The sequence below is a fragment of the Lutjanus erythropterus genome, chromosome 21, assembly GCF_056507025.1.
Source record: "Lutjanus erythropterus isolate fLutEry1 chromosome 21, fLutEry1.hap2, whole genome shotgun sequence".
In the NCBI taxonomy this organism is placed as follows: Eukaryota; Metazoa; Chordata; class Actinopteri; order Lutjaniformes; family Lutjanidae; genus Lutjanus; species Lutjanus erythropterus.
In genome coordinates, this window is record NC_139337.1 from 1,298,474 (window position 1) to 1,320,463 (window position 21,990).

At 40.9% G+C, this 21,990-nt stretch overlaps 1 protein-coding gene across 1 annotated transcript in view; it reads right to left on the reverse strand.

The window, feature by feature from the left end:
* The window catches only part of c1ql3a (complement component 1, q subcomponent-like 3a), a 28,762-nt gene extending 9,305 nt beyond the window's left edge, over positions 1 to 19,457 (reverse strand). The window contains exon 1 of the mRNA XM_084747615.1: positions 18,608 to 19,457. Within this exon, the coding sequence (XP_084603741.1) occupies positions 18,608 to 19,198 (591 nt within the window). The 5' untranslated portion in view covers positions 19,199 to 19,457. The remainder of the gene's footprint in view (positions 1 to 18,607) is intronic.
* Between the last annotated feature and the right edge of the window lie 2,533 nt (positions 19,458 to 21,990).

Genomic DNA, 21,990 nt, shown 5'->3' on the forward strand with positions numbered 1-21,990 from the left:
CTGCAAATACTGTGAGACATGAAAACTGAGAACTCCCGTTTCACCACAGATAAAAATGTGATGGATTTTTGGACTTTTTAGACCACTTAATATAAAACTGTTCTGACAGCTTTGACAGAGCTCCAAACCTAAAAGCACACAAGGTCAATTCCCCTCAGATTCTGTTCCTGTGTAGGAAGATTTACAAAAATGACTACATGCAGTGCTTCTCTTAAATTGGAGACTGCAGAGAGAGCACTCATGTCATCCCTGCTGCTGTTTGATAACTACATTGAACTGATGCCTGCAGAGCCCAGAGAATCCTAAAAGACTACATGCACCTCAGCCACAGTGTGTTCACCCTGCTGCCATCAGGCGGGAGATACACAAGGATCTGCTGCTGTTCCACCAGACTGAAGAGCAGCTTCTTCCTTTAGACCACGTATTCATCCTCAGCACTCATGGAATGCCTTATTAATTGACCCATTATATAAAGTTAGTATATAAACTTTGTTCTTATGAGTAGCATAAAGGGGACTACAAATAGCATCTTCTTATCATCCTAACACCCTATCATTATTATGTTCTAACTTTAAAAAACTGTCAAAAAAAAAAAATAATAATAAATAAATAAATAAATAAATAAATAAAACAAAAACATTCATGTAACTGTAACTGCATTTTTGTGGTGAAAATGTATTCTTTAAAGTGTTTTGGCTTGCGTTTATTCTTTGATTCTACACTTACTTTGTGTCAGAAAACACCCTCATGCCAGACAATTCACAACTTCAACCAATTAAGAAATAAGTTAAAATCCTTCAAAATCTAAAACTAAGAATCTCTACTGATAACATAGGTGTAAAAAATTTGCTGTTATAATCATCCTTATTTTAATATGGATTTTTGTAATGAAAATGTTGCCCTTTAAAGTTGTGTCTCAGCAGGGTTAGCTATACCATAGGACCCCTGTCTCATTTCCTGGTCTAAAAAAGGTGGGAATATTTTCTTTCTTTCTTTCTTTTTTTTTTTTTTTTTTTTTTTGACAAAGTCATTGAATAATATTGCTATTAGATGTATCTCAACCAAATCACATCACCTCTGTAGTCCTTCTAAATCAAAGTTAAATAAAAATTATGATTTAAAAATGTGTATTTTGATTAGCATTAAGAGAACTCTGAGACACTTTAAAATATAAAATGGCTGCTCACTACGACTATGCTGTGAAAAGATTTTTTTTTTTGTCAACTCCATAAGACGTTATTGACGTCTACATTTAATAGAAGATTTAATCATTAGGAGGTTTGCCCCCCACTCTACCGAGGTTTAATAGCTAAGAGTGTCATGTTTTAAAATATATTGTGTTATTTAACCCTGTGCTATAAAATAATAAATAAATGATCCTGGTAATGAACATATTTTTTTCACTAACATTAATATTAGCTAATATTACATCCTTGAAAACATTATACAGTATTTGTCCCAGTGAGTTATTATGTCTTTTTTTTCTAACATTAGATTTTTAATCTCTTACCACAGACACAATTTAACATTAATCTGAAGCTCCTGACTTTAACCACAACATCCAGTTTTAAATAATGTCCATCTGCAATTCTGACTTATTCTTTCCCCACTGTTAAAACCTCTGTCAGTCATTAACAGTTACACCAGCTTTATACTCTGCTCAGACGTTTGTTTTTTCAATTTTATTACTGGGATTAAAAATGCTATTTTGTACATTGTGTTATTTATTATTTGCAACTCAATTTATTTTGGATCTAGGAGTACAAATGAGCAGTATACATGGCCACAGAAAACAACCCAGAAGATGAAGCAGACTAGACGGTTACTGACAATATCAGGTGTCAGGCCCATTTACCTCTGGTATAAATCAGCATACAGATTAGAACATAACATTTTTGTAACAGACAGATACAGATAGTAGCTTTGTGTGGGAGCATAGCTGGTTCAAAAAAGCAACTGTTCACATCCTGCCTCATACCAAATTCTGGTTGCACATTGTTAAGGTCTGAATTTTTACAATAGTGATTTGTAAGAGTTTTGGCAGATGACAAATGAGCATGGTAATTTTGCATTAGGTTATTATGCACAATAAGCTTCATTATATGTGGCAGAAATTGAATTCAAATAGAAGGACAGTGTAGAATAATGCTAAATTAATCACTAATATAATAAATTATAAGTATATAGTGGCTATTTAAAAGATCAGGACTGCAGTGGATGACTGGCTCCAGGGCATTAACATTCCTAGAAATTTCTCTGCAGCATCTAATATAAGTTCATTACAGGTGCCATGTCATGGATTTTAAATGTTTACGTATGTTTGGAGAATAATGTGTCTAATTATTGTTTTGATTTTAGCATCAACATTGAAACTGAAGTGTGAGAGACTTCCACCAGCACCCTGAAGGGACTGATCCTGTCAGCACAATATTTTAGGAATTATAATAACTTCATAATATTTTATTATTTTAAATTCATCTTGAGTCAACTCTTGGTCAGAGTCATGTCATCGACATAATCTGTCAATCAGTACCTTTAAATGGACACTAGTAGCTTCTATGGCTTTTAATCAGGAAATGTTCAAGACATGATGTGGAACAGTTAATCATAATGAAGTTTTATAACAAGATTCAGGAACAAAGACCACGCCTCAGACTGATTCATTTCTGTACTACAAGTACTTAAGCACACCTCATCCGTTTCTTCACCCTTTGACTCTGTTTCCACATCCGTGAGAGACTAGTCAGCTAAAGAAACCTACCTAACAATGGACGAAGAGCTCTCCCTGAATCCATCCGACAGCGATCAGTTCGAGGGGGACCTGTTCATTCCCGTTGTACCCGAGTCCTTCCCTTCTCCTCCCTGCCCACCACCTCAGCAGCGCCGGTTGCGGTCATCCATCCACGTTCCTCCACGCGCTCGGCATCCATCCTCCGATACTTCGAACATCATCAGGCCTTCGCTGTCCAGCAGCTCCAGGGAGAGATCCCGGCATCGACGTTCGGGGGACACTCCTCCAAGAAGGGCATCTTTGACCCGCCCACGATCCGAGCGCTCGGATGACAGGCGAAGCCAACGAGACCGTCACGCGCCCAGCCAACAATCACGCCGTCCTTCTACTCCCAACATATCCGAGTGGACAATAGCTCGGCTGAAGCACGCCCTCAGCCAGCGACGCATCCCCTTCCGTCGCACCGACAACAAGGCAAAACTCTTCAAACTATTCACCGAGTCACAGCAAAGCCCCACTTGCTCTCGCCATGCTTTCCGACCTCTTCCGGACGATGACGATGACGTCACGACGCACCCCACGGCCAACGATGCCTGGCCTTCCACATCAGCCCTCTCACAGGGCCAGGTCGTATCTAAACCAGCTCAAGCTCTCCCCGTTTCAGAGCAATTTCATCCCTCCTCTTTCCCCCAGCCTTCACTAGCAACCCGAGCACATGCATCCCTCCATCCCAGCATCCTTTCTTCTTCCCTTCCTTCTACCTTTCCTATTCAATCTTCTTTGGTCACTGTAGCTCCTCCCACCCTGATGCCCACCACCTCAGCTCCACAGACTGCTCCTATGTCCTCAAGCAGTGGTGGCTCCATCAGCCAAAGCCTTCAGCTTCCCACTGCCTCTTCTTTTCCACCTCCCTTCCACCTCCCATACCCCTTACCCCCTCCCCATAACCCACATGTAGCTAACACTGTTCATCCCACTTTAAATGTACCTCCTTTTTCCACAGCTCCGCCTACAGCCGGTCCCAGCACTTTCCTCACCTATCCCCCCCACCTACCAACTTTACTTTGGCCACTGCACTACCTCCGGCACGTCACCATCTCACCCAGCCACATCATGCACCCTCACCACTTCCTTGCCCCACATCACAGCCCCGAATAAACCGAGCCCCACTGTCTTTCGTAGGCCCCCCCCTGCGGCCCCCCCACCTTCCATCACTACTAAACCAGCCAACACCCAACCAAACTCCCTCGACCCCCTTCCCAGGGGCGTAGATAGAAGAGGGAGGTCAGTCCTCCACCAAGGTGGGAGGATAATCTGCAATAACTTTAACGACCTTGGATGCAACGCCTCCAGCTGCAGATTCCTCCACACCTGCTCCTTCTGTGGTGGGGCCCATGCCAGGCCAACTTGTCCACATAATCCAACCAAGTTCAGCTTGTGTAAGTACCTTGACACCCCAATTAAAATCAACGCCCTTGCTTCCGCCTTAGAGAACCACCCAGACCGTGAGTTTGTCGACTTTCTTGTTCAGGGTTTCACCCACGGATTCCATCCCGGCTTGCAGGCCATGCCAGACTCCTCTCACACATGCCACAACTTGCAGTCCGCCACTTCTGAGCCCACAGTGGTTGATGAACTTTTACTTAAGGAAGTTGAACAAGGATTCATGATCGGCCCATTTCCCACCCCACCCTTCCCCAAATTCAGGATTAGTCCATTAGGCATAGCCACCAGAAAATACTCGTGGAAAAAGAGACTCATTATTGATCTCTCTTCCCCCCACGGTTCCACCATCCCTAGTATTAACAGTCTCATTCCATGCCCCGACTTCTCAATGCAGTACGCAACAATCGACCATGCCATCTCACTCATTCGCATTGCAGGCCAAGGAGCCTGGCAGTCCAAGGCGGATATCACCAGCGCCTTCAAAGTCCTTCCGATCCACCCCGACTACTGGCATCTCTTCGGTGTCCTCTGGAAGGGCGTTTACTATTTTGCAGTGCGCCTGACCTTCGGGTGTAAGAGCAGCCCAAAAATCTTTGACTCCCTTTCTGAAGCACTGTGTTGGATCCTGACAAACAACTACAAACTCCTATTTGTCATACATCTTCTGGATGACTTTCTCACAGTCCTGCCACCTTCTTCTCCCCCATCATTTGGTCTTTCCACCCTGATCTCCGCCTTCCATGAACTCGGAGTACCTCTCTCTTCTGAGAAAACAGAGGGTCCCAGCACATCTCTGGAGTTTCTTGGTATCACCCTTGACTCAGTCTTGCTACAAGCATCCCTGCCTACTGAAAAAATCCACCGGCTTTCCTTACTCATTTCCAATTTCCTCCTGACTCACAGATGCACCAAACGCCAACTTCTCTCACTCTTGGGCCATCTCAACTACGCCATCCACATCATCCCCCAGGGTCGATCCTTCTTGTCCTTCTTGTCGCCACCTCCGTTCCATCCCTCCACGGCCATGTCTCACTGGATGATGCATGCAAGACAGAACTGAAAATGTGGCATCAGTTCTTCTCGTCATGGAACGGCATCTCCTTCTTTTACAATGACCACATCACTCAGCCAGAAGACTTCTCCAGAACTCTTCACAGACGCAGCCCCCTCCATCGGTTTCGGGGGCTACTTTGACGGCAGGTGGTTCTCGCCAATGGCCAAATGGCCGCCTGAATTCACTTCCCTCATCCCCTCCTCTGCCATCTATGAAATGTACCCTGTCATCGTAGCCGCTATCCTTTGGGGGCACAAGTGGTCCAGAAAGATCGTTGCCATCCACTGTGACAATAGCGCAGTTGTTGATATTATCAATAAAGGACGGTCCCAGTGTTTAGACATCATGCAGTTCATGCAGAGACTTACCCTGACTTCCACCCAGAACCAGTTCATCATCCGAGCTTTGCACATCCCAGGTCACAAGAACTCAATTGCTGACTCACTTTCTCGCTTCTCATTACAGAAATTCAGACAATTGGCACCAGCCTCCGACCCTCTTCCAACCCGTGTCCCACTGTTTTCAGCCACCATCCTCAACTGACCCCCCAGCTGGAACATCTAGTAACCACATCACAAAACGCAATCCTCAACAGCTTCGCCCCGCGAACACTCTCCTCTTACCTGACAGGATGGAACTGCTTCAAGGCCTTCCACGTCTCCCATGACCTTCCATTCCCCACTCTCGATGTCCTGACACTCTCCAGTTTCATTTCTTACGCCCATTCCATCCTCAGTATCAAGTCTTCAACCATCCAGGTTTACATCAGTGGTATTAACTTCTTAGTTAAACTGTCCTCTGGAGCACCATGCCCAGCCCTGTCTCACTCCCACATCAGTACGCTACTCAAAGGCCTTCGCAAGGCCGAACCTCACCAGACACCAAAACGCTTGCCCCTCACATCAGACCTCCTGCCCGCTGCATTGCAATCCAATCCCGCAATCAATGTTCCTGCTGGCTTTCTTCGGCTTCCTACGCTGCTCGGAGTTCACCACTTCCTCCCTTAACTTCCAGCCATCGCGACACGCAACCTTGTCAGATATTACAATTCAGTCCACCGACACCCTGGTTTTCCACCTTAAATGCAGCAAAACAAACCAGTCTGGTCCAGCGGAACTCATCTATCTCTTCTGACTAAACTCATACCCGAGTCCATACGAACCCATACGTGACTACAACAACTCAAGACTAGCCAGTTGAGCATCCCCGCAAGATCTTCTATTCCTCACTGAGACAGGCAAGGCCGTCTCCCACTTCTGGTTCCACCACCATTTCCGCCACATCCTGTACAGATCAGGAATATCTCCTGAGCTTTACTCTGGACATTCCTTCCGCATCGGAGCCGCCTCAACCGCATCCAAGCAGGGGATCCCTGACCACATCATTAAAGTTCTTGGTCGCTGGTCCTCTCCGGCTTACCTCTCCTATATCAAACATGACCTGAAAGACATTAGAAACGCCCACATGCACCTTTCAGCCTGAGGTTCTCTTGGGGGGCTCCATACATCAGGAGTCCGAGACAGACGGTACCCCCACCCAGAGTCTCAACCCTGCCTGGTTCCACTCCATCTTCCATCCCTCCATCCCACATCTCTTTACCCTCATCCCTCACCCTACATCCCACATCCTTTACCCCCACCCCCCTCCCTTAATCCCGTATCCCTTTACCCTCATCCCTCCATCCCTCAAACCCTAACCCCTTCCCCCTTCCTCCCTACCTCCAACCTGCACCCCCTTCCAGACCGCTACCTCATCATCCAAGCTCTCCTCCATCCATCATAACCAATAAACCGTTTATGTGCAAATCTATTCTGGCGTGGTCTTTGTTAGTGAATTCTTGTATAATTCTAATATTATGCAGGTTACTGATCATCCTCTTTGATGCTACAACAACCCAGACAGTGTCTTCTTATAAAAATTGTGGTGTACATTTTAGGCCTGCATCAAAAATACTGAAACAATATAGATTTTACAGTGGGATAGTAACATTAAGAGCCTATAACCAGCTCATTTCCTATAATATTTTGTATAGTGTCACATAGTATTTTCTATAATGTCATACAGACAAGATGTCAGTGTGGATCTGTTGCAGGAAAGTCTGGATGCAATTTAGACATGGTGCTCATAAACTTCAGCATGAACACAATACTGTGGGGGTGGCAAAAAAAAATCTATTTTTTATTTTAAAGTTCCTGAATAATTTTTCTAAACTGCTGAATCTTTTTGTAACATATATACTTGACTAGTGCTTCATCTGTTAGCTCAGTACTTACATATAATGGGAATTCCCACTGACATGCTAAAGGAATTTGCATCATGATTGCGGTTATATTGTCTCACACCAATTGTGGGTCAGGTTTAGTGTTTTAGTCCACAAAACACTGCTGGAGTTTCACAGGAAAACAGTGTTGCAGAATCTCCCAAACAACTGAAGTGAATGGTGAACAGTTTTCAAATCTTAAAGTACAACAGAATAAAACCATAAAGTACCTCTATACTGCTTATCTGGTGTAATCCAAGTCTCCAAAAGTCTCAGCATAATCCAAGTCTCCAAAAGTCTCAGCATACAATGCCTTGCAAAAGTACTCCCCAAATGTATGGAGGAAGGTGCTCTGGTTAGATGACACTAAAACTGAACTGTTTGGCCACCAAGGAAAACGCTATGTGTGGCGCAAACCCAACACATCTTATCACCCCAAGAACACCATCCCCACAGTGACACATGGCATCATGCTGTGGGAATGTTTTTTCAGCAGCAGGGACTGGGACTGGTCAGAATTGATGAAAATATGGATGGTGCTAAATACAGGGACATTCTTGAGCAAAACCAGTTTCAGTCTGTCAGTGATTTGAGACTGGGATGGAGATTCACCTTCCGGCAGGACAATGACCTTAAGCATACTGCTAAAGCAACACTCGAGTGGTTTAAGGGGAAACATTTAAATGTGTTGGAATGGCCTAGTCAAAGCCCAGACCTTTGTCCAATTGCGAATCTGTGGTCAGACTTGAAGGTTGCTGTTCACCAGCGGAACCCATCCAACTTGAAGGAGCTGGAGCAGTTTTGCCTCGAGGAATGGGCAAAAATCCATGTGGCTAGATGTGGCAAGCTCAAGACTTATCCAAAGTGACTTGCAGCTATAATTGCCGCAAAAGGTGGCTCTACAAAGTACTGACTTTAGGGGGGTGAATAGTTATGCACATTGAAGTTTTCTGTTATTTTGTCCTATTTGTTGTTTGCGTCTCAATAAAAAAATAAAATACATCTTCAAAATTGTAGGCATGTTCTGTAAATGAAATGATGCAAACCCTCAAACAATCCATTTTAATTCCAGGTTGTGAGGCAACAAAACATGAAAAATGTCAAGGGGGGTGAATACTTTTGCAAGGCACTGTACCAAGCTGAATAAAAAAATGTTATTTACACCATGTTTTTAGCCTGAATCTTCACTGTAGATCTTTAGCTTGGAGTCATGTTCACATGCACATTGTCTGAACTGAGTGTGTGTGTTGTGACGGTGTGCAAATGACATGTTGGGACTTTAGGAGACTTGGACTACACCAGATGTGCAGTATGGAACCATTTTATGTTTTTATTCTGTTGTCTCTTTACATTTGAAAACTGGTCACCATTCACGTCCATTGTTTAGGAGAGTCTGCTGTGAAACTCCAGCAGTGTTTTGTGGACTAAAAATAAACCCAACCCTCAATCAGCATGAGTGAGTAGATAATCACTGAAGTTTCATTCCTCGTTGAACTGCCCTTTTAACAAACGGATCCATTTTACTTCACATCCTCAACATAAAACGACAATGATCACACTTTCAGGCAATAAGCTCTATGGAGACAAACTAACAGCAGCTGACTTCACTTTACTAGCTCAGTCTGTTACTGTGGCTTCAACACTCCTCACTGCCCAGCTTCAGTGATCTTAAAGGGTCAAAACTCAAACTTCTATTCATTTTGACCTCACATCTTATTTTATTTATCAGTTTCCTATGTTTGATGAGCATGACCTATAACCAATAAATTATTAAGAGATTTTAAATTTTGACGGGACGCTTCTATTTTAACAGGCGCAACTTTTCTAGTCTTTCCGGCGCTGGTTTAGCTGATCAGGAAAAGCACAGACCGACTGCAGAGAAGCTGTGTGTGGAGGAGACTGTTGTTAATGACGGAGTTTATTACAACAGAAACTAACGTGATGGTTAATGACATCGACACCAACCAGATGTACTTATAAAATTAAACAACTGTATAAGGAGGCCTATACGTAAAACAGGAGAGTCTGTGTTTGTCTGTGAGAAACTTTCAGACCTTCTCACAGCAGAGTGAACAGGTGAGGGAGGAGAGGAGGGCAGACTGATCACTAATCAATCACTGATACCGTCGTCCTCTCGGACTGATTAAAAAAATAAAAATGACAAAATTGGGTGTCCACACAAATAAAGTCTTTGTGTGAAACACTGCAGAGTGTAACATCGTGCTGTTTACAGACAGTCTGCTGTCATTAGTTTGACAGAGAGACAGAGAGGGTCGTGTCTAGAAGGGAACCCTAGACCCGCGAAAGATTGCGCGAGTTTGATTATTTTAGTGGAAATAATGGAAACAAATCTCGCGAGAGTTGTGCAAATAAAGAGTTACCTTCTAGACACGACCGAAAAAGGTGCGCAGCTCCAAAAATAGAAAATCATGTCGTGGTCTTGATGTTTTTAATGTGGCGGGCCGCCATAAATAAAACACTATTCACTGATCCACAGAGAGTCACTGAAACACTGATCACTGACCTGCTGTGATGGAAAAAATACTCAGATTCTTTATTTAGGTATTTTTACATTGTGGTATTAGTGTTTTTACAATTTAAATATTTTGCATGTTATTGTTTCCTCTTTTGAAAAATCAACAGTTTTATTGCTGTTGTTGTACTTAAATGGTATTTTTATCATTATTTTTTGATGACTAAATACAGACCTGCAAACTCATAAGAGGAGAAAAAGGTGGCATGTTGGTAAACCAGTCCTCTGTCCTCTGGGGGTCTGGGAGCGTCCTGCTCCAGAAGAAAAATGTTGTGATTTTAACATGTGAACAAAACATTCTGGTGACTGTTTTAGTTAAAAGAGTTAGTTCCATCTTCTGTTTGTGATTTCTGCAGACATTACTACCTTTACTTTAACCTTGGAAAAAAAAGTCGAAAGTAAAGTAAAAACAGTAAAAGTAAATCTACAAGTATGTTTACTTTAGCAATTTATAGTTGTTCATTTAATAGACCTGTCTTATATTCTCTTTTGTATATTACCATTGTTCTTAAATAAAGCAAATGTAATGTAATAGAAAAAAATGCAGAACACGCAATATTTCTTATCTGATTACTCGATTAATTGGCAGAATAATCTATAGATTATGCTTTAATTTTACTGGTCCGGCCCACTTGAGATCAAATTGGGCTGTATGTGGCCCCTGAACCAAAATGAGTTTGACACCCCTGATGTAGACGTTGATACAACTACGACAATACTTCAGTATATATCACTCTCATAACACAAGTTAGACATTATGATGTTCCAGACCTTTGCTTTTGGAAATTTTCTCTAACTGGACCTCTTTGAATTTTAGTTGAATACCCCTGGCCTAGATTCTCAAACTGTGGTACGTGTACCACTGGTGTTATGCGAGCTGCCTCTAGTGGTACACGGAGGAATGCCAGAAATATTCATTAATTTAAAAACATACTACTCAATACTATCATACTATCAAAATACTACAAAAAATCAAATGAAAATACGTAAAATATGAAAATACTGAAATGCAATTTAAAAATTTAAGTTTTGTCTTTCCTGAATTTTTGTTTTAGTATCAGTCTAATTGACAGTAGTTATGAGCTAAACTGTGATATAAGATAGGAAAGGGAGGTTAAATGAAGACACTGAAAGTAAATGCATTTCAAGAACACTGTAATCATGGTTCCAGACGGGAACTATTACAAAGCAAAGTTCAGATCAGGAGGCGAATACTTCGAGCAAGTCATGTTGAAAATGAAGTGGACAACAGTCAACCAAGCACTAATGCTAGTGGCTACTGAAAAAGCACTGGAGCAGTGTCCATAGCCCCTGCTAGCACAAAACAGTAAGGTGGTACTTGGAAAGCTCAATATTTTCTGAAGTGGTACGTGCTACACAAAGTTGGGAGAAACACTGCTGTAAAACTGATGAAATAGACTGACTGACATATGATGTGCCTTGCTTTTGGAAATATCGATCATAATTTATAGGCTTGTGTAACAGAGTTAAAATTGTGAATCTGAAATCTGTCAATTAATTTCATTATTTTGAGTGTGTGAATTTTATCTCTATGAATTATTTTATTTACCGTCATTTTATTATTTTTTTCCTTTGAAAATTGCCTCCCTGCACTCTGCCTCTTCCGTACCTCCTGGGCTTCCGTAGCCCCTCCCTTCTACCCCTCACAGTGCCGTTTTGCATTGCTGAGGGTAAGTTGTGTGGAAAATGCTGCCGCTGTATTATATTGTTCTCTTTGAATAATTAGCAATTTGGGTTGTAACCGTTAATGAATATTGTTTACTGTTAAATTTCGCTATTGTTACCAATCCTTTTTGTGTTGTTTTCACAACGAATTTAAGTTTTATATACGTTCTTAGTCCATATCACTTCACTGTTTTTGGCGCGGTTTGCATCATGGCGGACGCTCCGCGTCACAGTATTGAAGCAGCACCATTTGAAATTCCGCATTTAAAAATAACTGTTTGGCATGTTTAGGGGCAGAATAGCAGATGGGAGCGTCCAGAAGACTTAAAAGAATGTGTTATGTCTTCTGCAGGTATGTGTTTTCCCTTTGTTAAGTTATGAATTTTGTTGTTTCTGTTAAGTCACTCCACCCCATACGCTGTTGTGTTTCAGCCACAAGGTGGCATTGTTGTCCTTCTTGAATGAAGTTTTTCATGATTTTTAGGATGTTTATTGTTGAAAGGTGTTATTTGTAAATGTTTTCTGGTAGAATTTCATAGCTCTTGATAGAGAAATGTGTATGTAATATATATAATGTTAAGATGATGAACTCATGCATTTTGAGAAAAAAAAAATGTAAATCAGACAGTGCCGTTTTGCATTGCTGAGGGGGCAGAATAGCAGATGGGAGAGTCCAGAAGACTTAAAAGAATGTGTTATGTCTTCTGCAGGAGATATTAAATGCCAGAAAACTACCAGCAGCTGTCTTCTGTTACACCTATCCATACATCCGTTACACTTGCACCAATTAATCGGCAATGCTCGGAATCGGGCCGGTTTTCACGTGACTGGCCTTGACCGGTGACCGGCCGGTCAGCGTCACAAATCTGGTTCTGTGCCCGTCATTGTCACACACATGTTCTGCACGATGGTCACGTCATGCGCGCAGCAGACAAACTGACCGTGACGTCAACACAGCGCTGATAACAGCTACACACTCTGACACACGTCTGCTTGAAGATGGTGTCAGCGACAGATTCCAAGAACAGGATAAAGAGAAGACAGACAGTCTACAACGAGACAGAGCAGCTGACAATGTCGCAAAACAGCCGTAAACTCTCTCGCACTTCAGGCTAATGCTAGCAAGCTAGCAGCAGACTGCTGTTCACAGAGGGACAGTTCAAATCTCACCTCCTGTTCTGACTGAAGAATAAACAACCTGTGTTGATGTGTCTCCTCAAGCATTTTCTCATCCAGACTCGTTTAACTTCTGTGTTTGTTTTTCTCACGGCAAAGTTTTACTTCAAACTGTTGCACCGCGTTAGTCTCCGGTTTGTTTACATCTGCTTCCACAAAAGATCACGTGAAATCGCGTCCCATGAAATCCCGCGAGATGATATCGCGAGATCACGTTCACCCAATTCATAATCTTAATATAAAATTATAACAAGGCCTGGTTGTAATCTGCATGATTTTGGAGAAAGTATTAAATGAATATTTAATAGTCAGTGTCTTATTATGAACATATTTACAAGAAAAGTTGCAAAAATGTTTGTGAATGCTGTCAATTCCAGTTCTTAGAAAGACTGAAAATCGGAACCGACCAAAATCGAAATCGGTAGGTCAGACCCCTCAAAAATCGGAAATCGGAATCGGCTAAGAAAGTTGAAATCGGTGCAAGTCTAATAATTTACAGTCTCTAAAAGACAGTGATTTAACTTTTTCACATGATCCTCAAAATGATGCTGATAATGATGAAGATAAATAAAAACTGCAATAAATTGTAATATCAAATCACAATACTTATAGAATTGTGATTACTATCGAACCAAATGCCTGGATTGGTCCTGACCTCCATGCATTCACTCAGAGCACCCCTTACTTTACTTTACTCTCAGTCAGAGAGATCATTATCCATCACTACAGGTTATTGTCTGACTTTTCTTACAAACTACATGACTGGAGAACATGGACACAGTGTCTGTATCCTGTATCCTTGAATCTTATCCTGGTATGAATAATCTGTTTATTCATTTATGACAGCAGTGTGAGTAAATGAAGTGTGAGGTCACAAATGATGTGGCAGCCAGCAGGTTAATGATATGACAACAAGTGTCAGCCCCTCCACCCTGTCTGCTTGTAGTCCTCTCTCAGCATCAGTCAGGTGTTCAAGGCAGTGTGAGCAGAGGGTTTATTAAATCATGTAATGGACATTAGTGGGACAGACATATTAAAAAACATTTGGCATCTTATCGTATCTCATCCCTCTCTTTTTTAAGGTTGCCAGTTCCTGTTCTTCCAAAATGGGAACAACAGGAACTGCCATGTGGACTGTTTGGAACACTTTTTTATTCTTCCGTATTTTTAGCCTTATTGTACCAAGGTCTGATTTTAGGCCATTTCACTCCTTTGGTTGTATGAATATTTCAGTATGACTATTGTATAAAGTTTTTTCATACATAATTTTTCATACATCATCTTGTGCTCAATTGTGATCTTGGGCAAGGATGATAGATTCCGTCTTTGAGATGCACCAGTGACTGATTTCAATTATTAAAAGTTTGATTAAGATTTTCATTCTTTCTTTTCAAGAACAATTTTTTATAGAATACACATTTTTGTAACTTTTCTTTAACAGAAAATTAAATTGTGTGTTCATAATAAAACACTGATTATTAAATATTTTTTACATTTTCTCCTAGAGTGCTCTAGGTTACCACCAGGCCTTGTTCTCTTTTCCTCTTTTCTCTCTCCCTCTCAACCTTTTCCTTTTACCAACTATTCTTCTCCCCTTATCTCTCTTCTTCTGTCTTCTCTCACATTTTCTCATGTCCTCTCCTCCTATTTCTCCCTCTCTTCTTTCCCTAACTCTTTTCTTTATTTGACCTGTGACGTTGAATATGGCTTTGATGAGAATCGGATATATCCGGAACAGCCAAGTGATCAGTGCATCTTTATTTTCTTTACAGTTTTTGTAGTAATGCAGTGGTGAAAGAATTAATTAATCCATAAAGTATTCAGATCACAAGCAATAAAACAATGTAAAAGTCCCTAAAAATCATATTTAAGTAATATATTATCAGAAAGGCACAATTATCAAAAGTAAAAACATTCATTAATAAAATTGCCACTGTCAGAATAACATTATTATATATTACTGGAATATTATTAGAAATGCATAAACATGTAAGCAATAATCTGTGATAATTAGCTTATTGACTCCACCAAGATAACATCAAATTGTTAGCATGCATGCATAATCACACATACTTTGATCGTGCTATCTATTATCTCTCTGTCATCATTTTCCTTTCTGTCACTTGTCTTGAAGACAACACACCTCCGTCCTCCACTCATTTCTTGGACTTTCCGGAGAACAGGCTGAGGGTATATCTGATTTCTATGATTTCACTCAAACTTCAAACTCAGCAGAAGATCACTTAGGAAAATTCCACAAACCTCAGTAAGAACATGAATTTAAGATTAATCTTAAATTATATTTTTCCTCATTTGTTAGCAAACAGCAGTGACATGGGCTAGATGACATCCAGCAGTGTTGGAGGAGGTCAATGGAGAACACATATACAGGGCAGGACGAAGACTTTGTTGGGTGATACAGATGAAAAATCATAATAAAATGTTTCATTTCAGTGGATGTCGATAATTACTGGACCATTTTAATGACCTATTTTTAATAAAGACCAGGAGGAACAGGTCAAATTTAACCACTTACAGGTCATAGACTGAAAAAAGCTGATCTGTCCTTTTTTCTTAACAATTTCCTCTCTGTCTGCACTTGTTTTCTCATCCACACTCTTTATGTTGTTGTGTCACCCGTGGATGGTGCAACTGAACAACACATCTGTTAAATGGTTTGCTGTGTGTGTGTTACTCGTGGCATGCTTATTATCATGACAGGCTGTTTAGAATCCAGAGCATATTTCTTATTTGCTTTCATGATGGTTTGCATTTAAGGCATTTAAAAGAAATAGCTGAACATTTTTCTGAACAATTTTCTTATAGCTATCGATGAAGTGTCACAATTGTTTTATTCCCCAGGCCTGTCCCCATGTTTATATTTACAGAATCTTGGAAAATAAAGGGCCACTCAGCTCCACCTTTATGTGTCGGTCTGTGCTTTCCTAGTGACTTCATCAATACAGATGCCAAATAATTATTGATTATTAAAAAATGACTTAATAGAATGGTCATATTTAATACATTATTTAAATAGTGAATTTTTTGAATCTGTGGGTCTCCTTGAATCTGATAGTAGTAGTTTTTGTCAAATTATTTTTATTCTATTTCTTCTTCTTCTTCCTTTTCTATTTATTATGATTATTGTTATTATCATTATTATTATTATTGTATGTTTACATGAAAAGATGTCTTCATATGTTTATAAAAAATCACAGCAATTCTCTTCATCTGTGAATGCATTTTTTGAGGTGTCATGATGTATGTAATTTACTTCTGTTTTTATATGTAAATCAGTATTTGTTAAGATGTTTTTTAAAAAACGATTTAAAAACAATTTTTTAAAAAAAAAGCATCATTGAACAAAACAGAATAAAGTTGATTGCTGCACCAGAAACAAGTAAAATGGTGATTTTAGAAAATTATTCAAACAAGGATAGCGAGGTGATTTGTTTCAGTTAAAGTGAAGTTACATTTTATGAGCATTTTTTATGAGTGTTCTTAATATGGATAAAAGCACTGGGCAGTCTCAGCACATGTTGGCCGAGTACACAGAGCTGTGTTTTCTCCCTCTGAACATGTGTGTAAGTGTCAGTGGCAGTGGACCTAATTGAAACATGTCTTTGAGCATCTGATTTGTCATGGTGTGCAGCTCTGCTGGGTTAATCCCGGAGATGTTTGCTGTGTTCTGTGCGCTCTGCAGCAGCATTACAGACCAGGCTGACAGGAGGGATGTGCTTGGCAGAGCGACGCTGCAACACTGGTTTGCCCCACGGATTAGATCTGCTGCTGACAGCCTGATCACCACAGAGATGCACAGAGAGCAGGACACAGCAGACAGAGACAGGGGACAGCACATGGGACCCAGGCTGCATCATTATTATAATTGTTGTTATTATTATGAAATAGTCATAGCAGTAAATTATGTTTGGGACCATACTCAAAAAGAAAGAATAAGAATTCTACTTTATATTTGTTTTTACAATTTACAAACACTTGACTTGTAGCATTTTTAGTTAGTTAATTTATTATGTTGGTCACCATATATATATATATATATACATATATACATACATATATATATATATATATATATATATATATATATATATATATATATATATATATATATACACATATATATATGCACACACACCTATTTTTTCACATTCTTATGAATATAACCATTTTATGTCCTCTTTGCCTTTATTTGTTCAGCTTCGTTGCCCTTGTTCCCAACTGTTATGTTTATTCTAAATCTGTAAGTGTAAGTTGTTTATATACATATACTTGCCCAAATAAAACCAGCTCTGATTTCATAACCGTCCTGTGCCAAACAGAAAACAATTTGTGGTTGCAAGAATGTTGTGGAAGCATTTTCCAAACATTGTGTAGAGGAATTTTAAAAACTGACCACACCTTAATAGAATTTTATTTTCAGATATTCTGGTAATAAAAATATTAAACTTAAGTAACTTAACTGAAATAGAGCTGGTACACACTTTAGATTTTACCAGACATGAAGCTTAAGGGAGCACTACAATAACATCACAGCTAGACTTTGCAAGATGTTTATTAATGTATATTTAGATTCTTTTATTTATGTATTTATTTATTTAGCTGTGAACATACAATCATTAAATGATGATCAATTTTTGCAGCTCAGCAGTACATGAGGTAGTTACACATCTTACAAACCTGGATGAGTGTGTTATGCCTCAATTTATCAGTATGGCTTTAAATGCATGGATAATGTAATAATTTATATTAAGTTATTGCTATTTTACTTAAGATGCATTCATCATGATTGCTGTGTGAAAAAAAGAAGGAAAAGATGGAGAGACATCAGTTCAAATCTGTTGAGAAAATTCCCTCTCTTGTTCTGATTGAAGGAAATGTAGAAAGACAAACCAATTAAATGACAACCATTTATTAAGTAGAAAAGCCCGCGGGGCTCCTGCAGTGGTGCTGTGCTGACATCAGTTTAAAGGTTTGCGAAAAGATCAGGGGAACTTTATTCTCATTTTATCGTCAGGTTTCAAGCTTTAATTTATTGTCATATATAGAGAGGTTAAAGTGAAGTTTCTTATGTCTCAGACTCCTTCAACACTTTTCATCAAAATTCAGAAGTTAAATCACATAAGATTCAAGATCAAGATAAATTAGAGTCTGAGACATACAGTAAAGAGTTAAAATATGGATTAAAATAAAACATAGTACAGTCAAAATTTTAGACATCTTCTCATGTTTAGACTTCTGTTAGTGATAAGAAATGTTTCCAGTATCTCATAAAGACCACAGGAACGACCCACAGGCTGACCTCTGACCTGTAAACCCAGAATTGTGATCCCTGAGCAGGTTGCATCCACCTCCTCTCACCTCCTGCTGCAGGCTACAAGTGTGACCAACACACACACACACGGAGGCTGTCTGTTGTCATTCTAAATCATGCTTGCCACTATTGCAGCTACACGTGCACACTGTGACTGCAGTTGTGTTGTGTTTCGGGAGGCATGTTCATTCTGGAGATTAATCTAATTGAGAGTTAAACTCATCACTCCGCGCGTAAAAAGCGTTTTCAAACTAACAACTGACCGTGGAAAGCGTGCGTAATCTGTCAGTGTGTGTGTTTAGTGTTTATCAGTGTGTCTGTCTTTGTGTGTCACTATGTGTGTCTTCAGTTTGTTTGCTCCTGACACTTGGTGTCAACTGAGTTGTTACCTGGTTGTTTTTGCACAGGTCTGCCCACATGCTGGTGCCATCTCCTCCGCGCATCAGGACGTGGTAGGTGAAGAAATAGATCCCGGGGATGGAGCAGGTGAACTTGCCGGTGGTGGGGTCGTAATGGTTCCCCAGGTTGGTCACGACGTCGTCGAACTTGAGCACCTCGTAGCCCTCGTGCTGCTTCTTCAGCCCTGCGTAAAAGGCGATCTTGGGCACGGTGCTGTACGTGGCGGCGCTGATCGCGCCCGCCGCAGCGCTGGGTCCCGGAGGTCCCGGTAAACCCGGTCTGCCAGGCTCACCTTTGTCTCCAGGAGGGCCCGCCGGACCGGGCGGACCCGGCTCTCCAGGAGGTCCCCTCGGACCCGCCTTCCCCGGCCGACCCGGCTCTCCTTTGGGCCCCTGGATGAAGGTGGGGAGAGACTGCACGAGGCTGTTGTCCCGGACCGTGTCCGCCGTGGCGGTGCTGGTCGGGGACTTGGTTCCATATGGGTCGCACACCATCCTGCAGGTCCCCAGCATCTCGTAATGTGCCGCCGTCCCCGCAGAGTTGACCAGAACCGGGATGAGGATGACCAGAACCAGGACCATCACTACCCCCAGGACCCCAGCCGCCACGAGCCGCTTCCTGCCCACGAGGCGCGTGAGCGCAGGACGATCCGGCTGTCTGCTTTTGGGTGAAATCTTGCTGGCTGGACGGTTCCCCTTTAAACAAGAAACTGCAGCAGAGTTCACCTGCTTCTGAGGTGGGCAAAGTTTCACAGCGACCCCCCTCCCCTCACAGTCCCGGTCCTGTCCTCTCGTGGTCCCTCCTGTCTTCTCCTCTTCCTCTTCCTCACTTTTCTGCTGATGAAGCTGCTTCTCAAAGTTACTGCTCCGGGATCTGCTAAACCTCCTGCTTCAGCATCTCTCTAATCCACACAGGTCCGGCCCAGACTGATCCACAGGTCTCGGACACAAGTCTCTACAGCAGCTGGACACTTTAAGTGGATCAGAATCACTTAGAGCGTCTGCCTGCCTCTGATACACAGCGCTCACACACACTCTCTCTCTCACACACACATACAGAGATGATACGGTGAGGATCGTCCAATAGAAACACAGCATGTTACTCTGATACAGAGATGGAGCATTTGATCAATTATGAACCCTCTTAGTGTGTTTAAAGGCGGTTCATTAATATGAGCCTGTCCAGACTCATGTGTCCACTGAGGGACAACGTTTGCTCCACACTGGGGGGTGAGGGGGCACTTTACAATAAGAATACCCTTATAAATGATTTATAAATTGTATAATTGGCTTATAAATCAAGTGATTAATTAGGTTGATAAGACATCATAATTCATTAATAAATAATTACAAACAAATTACTACACAGTTTCCATACACTGATGTGGGCTTGCCAACTACTAATTTATCTAATGACTTACTAACATTTTAACTGTCAAAGGAGCCTCATTGTAAAGTGTAAAATACATCAGCATTTATGAATGACTCGCTGTAAAGTGTAAGCATATCAGTGTTCACCTTTAATATCCACTGTGCATAATGAGCTGATAGCATCTGTCATATGAACAGCTGTGATGATAATGAGCGAGGCTGCTGCATCATGCTGAACTTGTCAAATTAAACAATATCACAAAGCCTCAGTGTATGAATCTGCTCATTTGATTTGTTAATTTGATGATAAGTGAAACTTTTTGACTGTTGAGATCTGCTGACGGTGGTTAAATGCAGTGACTTTTGAACAAATCTGAGCTGAAGCTGACAGGTAGAAATGCTGCTGATGGTGAAGACAAAGTCAGCTCAGTAACAGTGAGATCTGAGGCTCAACAGTGCAGATAAGTGTGGCCTCACTATTTAAAATTCAAGAACTTCATTGGCATTTTGCAGGCATATCGCAATTGCAGTTGTGTCACCCTTAAAGGGATAGTTCACCCAAAAATGAAAATTCAGTCATTATCTACTCACCCTCCTGCCGATTGAAGGTCAGGTTTAATTTTGTAGTCCACAAAACACTGCTGGAGTTTTTCAGACATAAAACAACAGGATAAAAACATAAAATGCCTCCATACTGCTCTTCTGTCATAATCCAAATCTCCTAAGGCTCCAACATGCCAAACTGACTAAAAAAATGTTATTTACACCATGCTGTTAGCCTGAATCTTCACTGTTGATCCTTAGCTTGGAGCCACGTTCACATGTACATGCAGACTGACTGAACTGGGTGTGTGTGATCTGACGGTGTGCAAACTGCATGTTGGGACTTTAGGAGACCTGGATTACACCAGATGAGCATTCACTTCCATTGTTTGGGAGATTCTGCAACACCGTTTTCCTGTAAAATTCCAACAGTGTTTAGAGAACTAACAAAATAAAGCTGACCCGCAATCAGCATTTGGGTGAGTAGATAATGACTGAATTTTCATTTCTGGGTGAACTATCCCTTTAAATGGTGCTTGTAGCCACACATATTTATAAAGAATAAATAGACAGAAATAAAGATCTTGGTGATAGTGATTGCATAAAGTACAAAAATATAGAATAAAGATTCAGTTAGCAAGAAGGGGCTCATAGTGGGTTACAGCAGATTGTGGACTGTGGAAGAAATTCTACAAATTTAAGATTTATATCAGTGGTACACTTTTCATAAAGCATTAAAAAATCTGCATATTGTTTTACTAATGAGTAGACAAAAATGAGAGTTGGTTAATTCCACCTAAATGCACTTATTTAGTCTCCTTCATGAGGAAGGCTAAAATGTCCTATATTTTCCAGATGAGATGAAATGAAAACAGATGAGAGAGATGGCCTGTTGACTCAGAACAAATTCATTTATTTCTTATTTATAAAATATTTAACGTGTGTATATGTTGTCAATAACATGAGTCAATATAATATAAGGTGATGTAGAAATGGCAGTAAAAAAGGTCAGTGAATCTCCCAAGATTTATTGATAAAGGCTTGAATTGGGTTCCAGTGATTTGTCATTTTAAAAAAAAGGGCCCCCAGGGGGAAAAAAAAAATAGAGAAACACTGAAATAAACATTAGAAAATATGAAGGTATGAAAGTAGGCAATATAAAGTATGAGAGTACTAAAATAAACTTTATTAGCAAGCAACATGACCCTTTTTTTCTAATGTGTTGTATTAGCTCATTAATGATTTAAAAATGTTAACAACCTGGGGCTGTGGAAGTATAGAGAGGGACAGGAAAAGACTGAACAAGCTGGTTAGGAGGGCCAGCTCTGTCCTGGACTGTCCCCTGGAGACCATCGAGGAGGTGGGTGAAAGGAGGATGTTAACAAAACTGACATCTATCATGGGCAACACCTCTCACCCCCTGCATGAGACTGTAAGAGCTCTGAGCAGCTCGTTCAGCA